General features: G+C 34.1%; 3 protein-coding genes across 3 annotated transcripts; 1 reads left to right on the top strand and 2 right to left on the bottom strand.

Moving 5' to 3' along the window:
- Positions 1–166: 166 nt before the first annotated feature.
- Positions 167–828, top strand: LOAG_04678 (hypothetical protein; the record flags this gene model as incomplete). Its single annotated transcript, XM_003140215.1, has 3 exons — positions 167–209; positions 337–498; positions 716–828. 3 exons carry the CDS (start codon positions 167–169, stop codon positions 826–828), a joined length of 318 nt encoding a protein of 105 aa, XP_003140263.1.
- Positions 829–2545: 1717 nt separating this feature from the next.
- Positions 2546–4392, bottom strand: LOAG_04677 (hypothetical protein). Its single transcript, XM_003140214.2, has 4 exons — positions 4176–4392; positions 3705–3878; positions 3289–3465; positions 2546–3016 (listed from the first exon to the last, which is right to left on the bottom strand). The coding sequence occupies exons 1-4, from the start codon at positions 4357–4359 to the stop codon at positions 2886–2888; spliced, it is 666 nt and encodes a 221-aa protein (XP_003140262.1). The 5' UTR covers positions 4360–4392; the 3' UTR covers positions 2546–2885.
- A 1675-nt stretch (positions 4393–6067) lies between these two features.
- On the bottom strand, positions 6068–11492 carry LOAG_17102 (hypothetical protein). The gene is made up of 3 exons (XM_020449762.1): positions 11474–11492; positions 9993–10249; positions 6068–6640 (listed from the first exon to the last, which is right to left on the bottom strand). Exons 1-3 carry the CDS (start codon positions 11483–11485, stop codon positions 6133–6135), a joined length of 777 nt encoding a protein of 258 aa, XP_020306654.1. The 5' UTR covers positions 11486–11492; the 3' UTR covers positions 6068–6132.

Below are 11492 nucleotides of genomic sequence, written 5' to 3'. Positions count from 1 at the left end.
CCAACCTTAATTCACCCGTTAGTTGAGCTAGCAGTCAAATAACTATAATGTGAGAATTAACCAATACCTTCTACTGAACATTAATGCAGAAAGCCAGAACTTAAAGAACCATTTCCGATTCTGAATTCATAGTTACAGTGGAAAGGATTGCTTTAGTTGAAATCGAATGGCGGGTGCCATCCTGACAGCTTTAAAACAGAATATCGAAAGTTTCTGAGAGAAAAGAAACTCATTTGTCGAACTCGAAATCGTCCCTTGATATGCTTGAAGTAATTTAGAAAATTTGGAAATGTAATTAATTTTTTTGAGAAAACTAAACTCAAACTTGACAATTAGAATCTTCGGATTCACATGGAGAATGTTTGACATCAGCACAAGACAAACCACCTAAACCAACCAAATGGGATGAAGTATTAGTGGATGAAGTAGATTTCATCGAAGCACTTAAAACTGGACGAATTAGCAAGGATGATTGTCACATAGCATCTATTAATAAAGGTAAGTGACTGCTGCACAATTCATCAGAAGTTTTTAATCTCGACTTTTTAAATGATCAAATTAACAACGGCGAACAAAATAGTACTTTTCATTTCGCAAATCCTTCTAAAATTTAAACGGCTAACCAATATCCTTTCCCAGCTGATTTGTAAAACGGCAAGATAGCAAGACAGTTCGCAATCATTTTCATCTAAATGCTTGAAACAAGCAATTGTAGAAATCCTCGAAGACTCAGGTGATGTTGAAGAAGCAAAAATAAGTTTCCACGACGACATCCTGACCGATGACGAGAAAATGTCGGATGTATCATCTATTGATATCCTCATTTAATGACCGAAATGCGAATTGCAATATCATCCACAAATGCTTGCAATCGCTGAATTAAACCAACCCACGCATATTTCGAACCAATAGCATCTAAAAGAAACACTGTTGCCAATATCTGGAGCAAATCTGCTAAAACAGTCCCAAATATCTCTTGATCTTTATTTTCGTTGGCGACCAAATAATATATTTGGTACTAAGTAGCTCAGAAAGCATTTCGCATTTCCCCAATGATGAACTAGGAAACTACGAATTATATTCAGTAAATTGATTCATTTCCAGACTTCTGTCACTTAAATTAGGGAGCAACAAAATTAGTCATCCAAATTCAAACACGTGTTGTAGTTTAATCAAATCCAATTTATTTTGGAAAAAAAAGTTCCTACAAAGATAAATGAAGTATATGTTTAAAGGTCTGCAGATGGTCAGAAAATCACTGATCCTAATAGTGTAGGATAATTTTACATTAATTAGTCTTCTTGGTATAAAATTAATCATACATTCCAAAGATATAAAATATTATAGTAAGAGCACAAAGTGAAAAAGATCGCAAGGAGAAAAACAAATGCCAATATGATTGCTGATAAATTTGATTACTGGTTTAGAGCACAACAGATTATTAGTATGTTATGTCCTCTATACAAACAATCAAATGACTGTTTTTTGTAAAGCAAAACAGACTAATCTCAAAATGAACATATTCCCGCCACAACCAGAATCTTTGTTGGAAGCAAAATACAGATAAAGAACCTTGAATACTAATCCAAGCAAATTATGTAAACTTCACCATGAAAAAAAGTGGATAAGAAGCACATCGTTTAACACCGCAATACGCACGGCCACTTTAATATGTAGAGGATAAACGTCCCATCACCATGAAAATTTTCAGGAGAAAATCTCGAGAAAAAAGTGAGAAGTATATCCACAGTTTGCCAAAAAATAGAAATTCATCTCACCACTTTTTCCATTACAAGTATAAACAAATTCCATAATCTCCCAACCAAAATCCCCTTAGAAAAATTTTTTTGTAAGAATATTATAGCATATGATAGTACAGAGCTCGCGTTTTTCTACCAAAATGTCCAGTTAAAATTTGGCCTAGGGGAAAATTATTGAAAAATAGTAACAACTGTAAAGCGAATGAACTGAAAGATAGCAAGCATGAAAGTTGAGAAAAATCCAGGCAAATAACCTGAATTATGCAGCAATTCAGCTGAAAGACATTTTCTGATGGTTACGAAAACGATTCCCATATTACATAATAAACAAACAGATGATTAAACTATCCTAAGCTGTGCCAACTTGCTATAATATGTAAAAAGTACTAATAATTTATGCAGACAAAATGGATGCTGCTTTAACTCTTCATTATAGCTATCAAACATTTTCGATCTATTGATTTACTTATGAACTATTTCATTTAAGTCATTTGCAGAACCAAAAACAGTATATGGTGATGTAAGACATGCTTAAGTAGAAACATCACTCGCGTTATACGAAAACTTTCTTTCATATACGACTCATTGGCAACATTGAGTCACATATGAAAAAACAATTTCGAAACACAAATTTTCAAACATATAATGAATCCCTTAATGCCTAGCTACTATACTTACTTCACCTTAATTTCTTGCTACTTCGTCTTAATTTTCGATTCAACTAGCTGTATGATATCCATTACTGTAAAATATCATGAAGGTAATTAACGCCGAAACGGAAATCCCCAGCAACCAAATATTATCCAGCAGCGCTCAACACAACATTTCGAAAAGGTCAGACAGACGAATACAATATGAAGCAAAAGACTGCTAACAAAACATTGGTAATCTTCAGAAATGAAACGAAAGAGCAGCAATCAGATAAACACACGTTGAGCTTTAAACTGGATAAAATAGAGTGTCGACCTCATCACACGATAACATCACACTTGAAAACAAGTCAAATACGGTGAAAACTCTTAAATATGGCTAATGTTCACGAAAAAATAAGAATAACAACAGATAAAGCGAATAACAAACCTAACAATTAAAAAAAGTTATAAGAAAAATAAGACACTTGGTAAATTACTTCTTCCCTCTACCCGGACGGCCAGTACCAATCGTCCTATCAATTTCAAACGATGATTCTCCATTCACTGCTGATTCCGCTCCTTGAACTACATCACTATTCCTCTCAAGTCTCCCAGTTCCATTTTCTGTTAAGAATAAGATAAAAATCTATCAGTGGCTAACTACATAATATTTAAAAGATCAATTAAATCAAGAATCGAGTAGCAATATGAGAATTATTCAGCTAAACAAGTGACAGCGTTAAGTCTATATCCTGAAAAAAATTGGGAAAACTCACAAATTCAAAAAGGTCTTGTAAACTTAAATTTACATCTAATATTCAATTGTTGTCCAAAATTTCAAAGCATCACCTTTACTATATTCGACTGATGCCAAATTTGAGATAAAAGAAACATACCACGATGCATATAACTAAGACGACATTCACTACGATTAACAATCCTGGATCCCTGTTCGAAAGCATGAAGAATGTCAACTTCATCAACCAAAACTCTATTCCAACCGTTTTCATCATGTAAAATATCACCAAACTCTTCGACATCATCTACCACACGCTGAGGAATCCAGGTATCACCTGCGAATTTCAAAATAAAATGCAACTTTCAGTATATGAACTCAGAACACTCTTCAAATGAAGTCAATATATGCAATAAAAGGATATTTGATGCAACACTACTGCGAATAATTTATTCTCACGCTGCAGATTACTGAAATTACTAATGCTTAGATGCTTACGAAATTTGAAAAAAATATAAAGTTCTGAAATGTCAATCAAGACTCTCGTACTGTCAACGACTTCTTCCCAAAACTAACCATTGCTTCGGCACCCCATGATGTGTAAATCATTCCTATTAATACGCCCCCGTTCAACAGCATGAACAAAATCGACTTCATCCACTAATACATTGTTCCATGTATGCTCATCATCGCTTCCTGTAGCTCCATTTGCATCCCCTAGCTCAATATCATCTAAATTTGGTAGTGGATCTGAAAAAGACAATTCGAAACTCATGTTAACAATAACCAAATATCACTGAATACGAAATGTAGATGTCTGTAAACTGTCTGCGAACTTTCATATTTAGGCCTTTTTTAGTTGCATAGAAAGTTCCCATAGTCAAAATTAATGTTTTATATATTGCAAATCTTTTTCTTCAATGAATGGCTATATCCGCCAGATTCCAACTTCTCATAAACGTATGCATGTGATAAACTAATAAAATATGTCATCATCAATAAATAATAAATTTATTTCGAAAGATTCTTTAATTTGAAAAAAAATACCTGCACGATTAACTGCAGAGCCATTTCCGCTACTCTGCCGTCGAGAATGTTCAATAACCAATGGACTAAACCGGGCAGTTTCAATTTCACTCAATTTTCCAGAGTTCACAGCATTCAAGGCATCTACCTCATCGACAATAATGTCACCACGACTTACAGCTTCTGCCATATCGATCAAAGGCATCTTGCACAATTATCTTCTCTTAATCTCTAAAGCAAATCATCTAATATTTTTCAATTTGTGAAAGAAATTGAAGAGCGCATTGGAGGCGTAATGGGTTTTGAAAAGGGAAGACGGTAGAGTGCAAGAGAATGAGGAAATACAAAATAGATGTACCAACTAAAATTATTTAGAACACATTCCATTAATGTGGGGATTTGATTTTATCACACAAGCACGATTCTCATTTTTAGAAAGTTTACGATAGAACATATTAAATGGTGATGGCAGATGCTCTTTCAACATATAAGTGAACAAAAAGGAGCTCAAAAGCATGACAGTTTCATTGAGAGTGAAAAATTCCTGCACTCCCTTCAGTCTTCGAAAATCTCCCTTGACAGAAAAAATCCATCCCCCCGGTCTTCCGACCAACAAGAACCCTTATATTGTGCCACAACAACGCTCAACCATACAAAAACCCAGACGAATGGATAAATTTAACGCGGCCCAACAATGACTTCCCCTGTGTCCACGCCGACGACTCACCCAGATAATAAACGAAACAATTAATCCCCCCTCAAACTTTTAAAACTAGAAGAAAACTCTAACAATATCATATTAAACATGGAATATCTAAAGCCAGACTTTGATCACCTCTTCCCTTCCGAAATATTTCTACGTGAAGTGTAGTTACCTTTCCATCTGTATATACTTCACATTGGAATGGAAATTATTTTTTCGAACTTTTATGAAATCTGACAACTACGTATATGACCCGAAATATTGGATATTTGGCAACCACCAAAGTTACTTCTTAAAGTAGCACTGGAAGTTTGATCGGTGCAGATAGTACAAAATGAAATATGAATTTTACAAAATACAATTAGAAAAAATTGAAAATATAATTAAACGCTTGGATGAAAATTCAAATTAAAAAGCGAATCCAAGGAGTCGTAAAGTAAAAATCAACCGAGAAAAAAACTGGATAAATGGATTTATGACCAGTAAAAGATGTATAACCTCTGGATACAAATATACAATCAAAAACCATTGCACTTTCTAAAAGAACATATATGAATCAATAATATGATGAACTGATAAATGTGATAGATGTTCCGGGAAAATACGGTACGATGCACAGCTGCATCCGGTATGACACCATATCAAGGCTGAATCAAAAGATGAGAAGCAAGCAGTATTCGAAGATGCAAAATCGTTTTAATACATTTCTCACCATGAAACACTGCTTCTACTTTCTTTTTGTTTGTTTGGTATGCACTAATCAATAAACGACAACATTTTACAAATAACGTTATGCAGATAGTAGCTTGGAAAATTAAAAGCAGGGATCGTCTAAGAAGTAATTTTAAATTTCACAAATGGAATTAGATGGTTTAATTAAAAGAATTTAAGCGACACTTGCTTAGCAAGAAAAAACGTTATTAGTTGGTTACTGATACGTAAAAACAATAAATAAATGAAAATTTAAAAAATGAGGTAATTCAGTGCCTTTTGACGGATAGCTTTGAAAGAGTTAAGGCATTCCTTAAAATATGGGATAATGATTACAGAGTTATTGATAATATTCAAGTAAAAGTCATCCACACAGCTACCTAATCGAAAATATTAAATGGTTTATTATGAGATTATCTCATAATTTCTCATAAAAAAATCCCATAATTTTTTATTATGAAATTTTCTGGAAGCTTGTCAAATGACCCACTTGTTTGTTCATTAAGATAGACTGCATGGAAAACTGTGATCTTGGGGAACTTAAGTTTCAGAGGAGAAAGAAAATCACCGATCGTCAGAAGTCTTCCAGGTGAGAGCAGTGGTATGGGTAACAGAAATGCAATGGATGGAATCGATACTCTGGATATTACAGTCTTCAGGAACAACCACAGTCACTTCTATCAGTGTTTTCTTTATACTATTCAATTCCCTGTTAAGCGCGATAAAGATTGATGCGTTGCGTCTACTTCCTATAGAAACAATGCGAACCGCCGCACTACTATGATAGTATTCTGGCCCATCACGATAAAGCATGAAATCCACCCCACAATGAAGGCCAGATCGCACAACCCAACCCTGAAGTCTAAAATACCGATAAGTTGCATAACGTCTCACAAAGCGAATTCCATAACGGTCATAGAATATCTTCCAGACAACATCCGGTACACATTCCTGCCCATTATTAGCAAATATCTGCAAGACCCCGACTTCCGCACTGAGGTACATCGCTTCCTCCGTACCCAAGCGAAGAGAGTTATCCGTTGGCCACAATTTTTTCCAAGTTTTAGCTGATCTGAAATACTCTAACTGTACTTTTTGAACACCAGAATCTCTTTCCACACAAAGTACGAAAAAAAAAAAGACTTTGAAAAAGTCATTTTTACAGCAGGACATTTGAAATAATGGAGAGGGATGATTGTTAACATGAGGAAATCAGGAAAGATTCCGTAGGAATCATTCTAGCTACAGTGTATTTCAAAACGGGGAAATGCCTACAGAGACCTTCAAATGTAGGTCAAAGAAAAAACCAAAATCTTTTTTTTTTCAATTTAAAAGCGAGCAGGGAAAAGTACTTGGAATAACGTGAACGTGGTAAGAGACAACTGCACCGAATCCTTTCATAATGATTTAAGTGGAAATAATGGTTGCTTTTACATCCAAATGTTCTCGAGATGAAGTAAATGTATTACAGCTGTTTCTAAACTAGAACATGAAGAGCGAAAGATACATCTGAATGAGAAATGTTGCACACGAATGAGGAGATAAAAAATTTGAAGACCAAATGTCAGATAACTATCCCTCAAATGTTGGACATTGTATCGCCAATTGCATCTTTCAAAGACCATATGCTGAAAAAAGTGTCTAGATCAAGGAAAAAGGTGTCGTTTTGGCGGACATCCACTAAAATGCTTCCTATGATGTAATGATTTTTTTGTCCTACGTAAAAGAGAACTAAAAGCACAGTTATTGCTTCTATTTTGTGTTAAAGTCGAAAACACACTAACATGAAGTTTGGAAAATAAATCGATTACGGATCTGAAGCATCATTGCGAGCAATAAATAGATGGTCTCAAACTTCTACGGCTGTGCTATAACTTTTATCAGCAACACCCAGTAAGTTTTAAATGAGGTGCCGATTAATGGTATCAACAACTCAATTAGTCATTGTAATAATAAGAATATTAAATAGCTGTTAGAAGTCTATTTTTTGTCAAAAAAAGCTTCAATTCCTGATAAGCAGCTACCAGCAACACAGTGACTATTCTACTGTTAGATATTACAAATACAGTTGCAATTAAGCAAGGTAATTGTTGCAATTAAACGAAGAGCCAAACAACTGCCGTAATTAAACAAGAAGTGATGCTCACTACAAAGATCTTCAGTCACTCAAAGTTCTTCAATCTCAAGAAGCATATAGGTCGACTAAATAACATAAATAGAAAAGCTGGAAGATTCGACGAACTAAATGATAGAATAATCACTTGGAAAATCTAAGAAGCCGCAGTGAAAAGCTAGGAAGAAGGGAAGTGTTGTTATGAAAAGCAATCTGTTCCTGTGAACGTCCATCATTGGAATGAAATAGTGAGGTATGAAATGATGAGAAGTATGAAATGAATTACGCGTCCAGTGTTTAAGAAGAGTAAAATAATCTTATTTTCAGTTGTGTCATTCGTCAATTTGCGAGCAAAATACAGACAATCAACCGCTCGCACAATCACACAGTAAAATGCAAAGTAGAAATAAACTAAAACAACTGCAAATAAATAGAGGATACAGAAGGGAAATGTAAGTTTCTTGAAAAATGAAATTGAAAAGAAATGAAAAAAAAGCGTTGATAAGTAAAATTTTTTAAAATAAAACAGGAACTACTTGTCTAGGTTAAAAAGTAGGGATGTTTCCCTACCTAACTGTGCGAGATTGATAAGACGGTCCCTGTTGGTTTAAATTTAGCAAGATTCCCAATGCCTTGAATAAATTCATCGGCTCAATCTCACGACTGAAGCATGACTAGCAATTCTAGGCCCTTTTCATTTCTTGAGCTTGAGTGAATTAATGATTACAACCTAAGCCTGAGATTAACAAAGACTTAATTACGCACGACTCATTTAATTTAGCCATTTGGCCATATCCATTTCGAATTTCTTAAATGAACAATATGAGATTTCACTTGAGAGAGTGCAAAATAATATCTTTAAAATGATGAATATGAAATAAAGCAGACTAAATCGAACGAAATGAACAAGAAAGAAATTCAGTGAAGTGAGCAGAAAAATGCAACTGTGTACAACAAGACAAGAAGGTTGATGAATGACATCAGAGCACGAATATCCTATCCTTCACACAAGGGTACCTATTTCCTATCCTATAAACTTAGTCTACTTCAAATTAATACTATGCTATTAGACATACGCACAAACAGAATAGTTTTAACAAATGCTCAAAAAGGTGTGGATTCGAAAAAATCTATTTTAAATTCCATTTCTAGTAAGAAATCACAAAATCATCCCAATCAATTTAAATCCTTCGCCGACCACTACACAAAGTGTCAGTTATTGCATTTAAGATTTTGGAAGAATTTATTTCCAATGTAATCTTCATGTGCCACTGCTTTTATGTTACTTATTCTTATATTAAATGAAAGTGATAATAGCTGCAGCATGAAAGTGAACAAACAGTAGCAGAAGTAACTACCTTCACATCGGTCTATCATCTAATGGTTGAATAAAGCATTTTAACGGTAAATCTCAAAGCATCCTTACCAACGTTCCCTGATAATTCAACATCCATTATAGTAACTTCCAGTGATACCAATCATTTTTTGTGTTACAACATAATTACAAGATCAAATGACATGGAATATTTATTACAACATGTGACAACTTATCAGAAAGAGAAACCGCTTCATTCCTTCTGCCAAAGGGTGTTGAAAATGTTCAATTAAATAATTAAGAGCTGATATCTGGTAATAAAGTATTTGAAAGGAATGGTTTTATGGAAGATGGAACATATTCGAACAATGATGCATAAAAATAAAAGCAACGAAATTTGATACATTAGAGAGGAAATTCCTCATTACATTTGAAACTATTTAATGGTCTATATCCCAGTGCCCATACTTGAACAATTATTGCTACAAGCCAATTTGACTTCATACATATGGAGAAATGAGCAAAACATTATCGTCTTTTCATATTGAAAATCAAAGTATCAGTAATAGAATAGATAGCACTAATTTACAACTTAAAAAATATAACCGCAAATCGACAGATATTTTAACAAGGACAAAACTTTTAATTTTAATGAAACGAAAGTATGAAATATTATGAGTAGGTTGTTCTTTTTTTAAATAATTAATAAAAGATGGATCAAGTGGGAAAGCTATTTATAGGTGTTTTAAATAACACGAGAAACGATTATCTCAAATAATGGCTCAAAAGTTTGAGAAATTTTCAAGGCATGAGGAAAGTAACAAAGAAAAAACAGGAGATTTAAAGCAACAAACTTTTCCTGTATCATATTATTAAAAAAGGAAAGATAAGAACTCAGCCTTTTTCTTTGCCAGGCAAATTTGATGAGGCATTGCTGTCACCATCCCCTTCAGATTATTATGATCAGAATCAATGAATGAGATCTTAAAATGACACCTTTCTTGTTGGTGTTCTTGATGAACATTACTCCTGAAACATTCCATTGATACACGGGGCTCACGTCGTTGCAAAAATTCACCATAACATCCGAACGCATTTAAATCATTCGCTGCTTTCAAATCTGATACTATGATCTGTTCACCATCCAATATCCCGTAATACTTACCAATTGGAACAGATATTGGCCTTTTACAATTCTCTGTAGTCCCACGTTTACGTTCAAAAATTAGTAAATCCATATGACTTTCTGAAATCTTCAATTTTTGAGAATTTTTCTGTTTTAAACTATAAGCATAGGACACAAATAAAACTAGATAATAATTTTGCAGAGGTCACATCAAGAATAGTTTTTAAAAAATACCAGAAGACAGTATCCAGTTTATTCGGGTGAGTTGTAATCTGTTATATTAATCTACAACAGACAGTAACAAAAAAATAAAGAAAAAAAGACAATGGAAATTTCAGGTGAGGAAGGAAAAAGAAAATGCTAGAGAATGGATGTCTATTCCATTCCAGTCACACATTCCAGGACATCTCTCTAAACATCAGTACCAAATTGATGTTTTCGCACACTATATTTAGCTTATTACCAGTATAAAAATTGTGTTTTAAAACGTGCACGAAATCGAAAATTTATTTTGAGCAAACAGAACGTCTTTTTACTATCCCTTCCACGTATAAAAATGATAAGTGGTCGGAACAATAGAAGGTTAGAATTAGGGTGAGTGATAAGTAAAAACCGAGTAAAAAGACCAGAGGTTGTACCTTATCTGTTCTTGCAACTATAGCTCTTTAATGCACTAAGCATAGGGCTTAAATTACGAACAGCAAAAGACAAAAGAGAAAATTGCAAGCATTATAGCCCACCGAATCGGTCATCTGTTCACGACTTTCTCTCTGTGAGGTATACAAATGAAAAAATAACATTACAATTTAGCCGCAGTGAGCCACAGTATCTCTGATACGTAATAAAAGTTGGAAAATTCATTTTATCAACAACAGTTTGAAAGACATTAAAAAGTTATCTTTCTGTTGGTCAGACTTAAAATTTTGGAAACGTTGGTGACAAGAAGGATAAATCGGTAATGACAAGGAAAACATGAGAACATATCGACGGCACTGATCAATATACGATATCATTGATCATAAAGGTGAGGACAAGTATTTGGCAGGGAAACCGCCAAAATGCGAGCAGGAAGCATACAAGAAAAGATGAACAAGGAAACAGAAAGAAAAAAGGATGGCATAATACACAGACATAATACAGGACATTATGAGGACAGACGAACACTAACATACAGCAAAAAATTGAAGGTATTCAAACATAGATTTACCGCATGAATCTCATATACGCCAGATACGGTGGTTTCAAGATGTCCCCTTCCTTATGAAAGGATAGTGGATGGATTCATCTGTTGACAATGACCCTTATCAATGTAGCAACAGGAGCCCTCTATCTCAAGGCATCTCATCATTACCTCACATTCCATCTTTTCC

Source organism: Loa loa, assembly GCF_000183805.2.
Source record: "Loa loa unplaced genomic scaffold supercont3.40, whole genome shotgun sequence".
Taxonomy (NCBI): domain Eukaryota; kingdom Metazoa; phylum Nematoda; class Chromadorea; order Rhabditida; family Onchocercidae; genus Loa; species Loa loa.
Note: the sequence above shows the minus strand (reverse complement) of the source record. Positions and strands in the feature narration are given on the sequence as shown.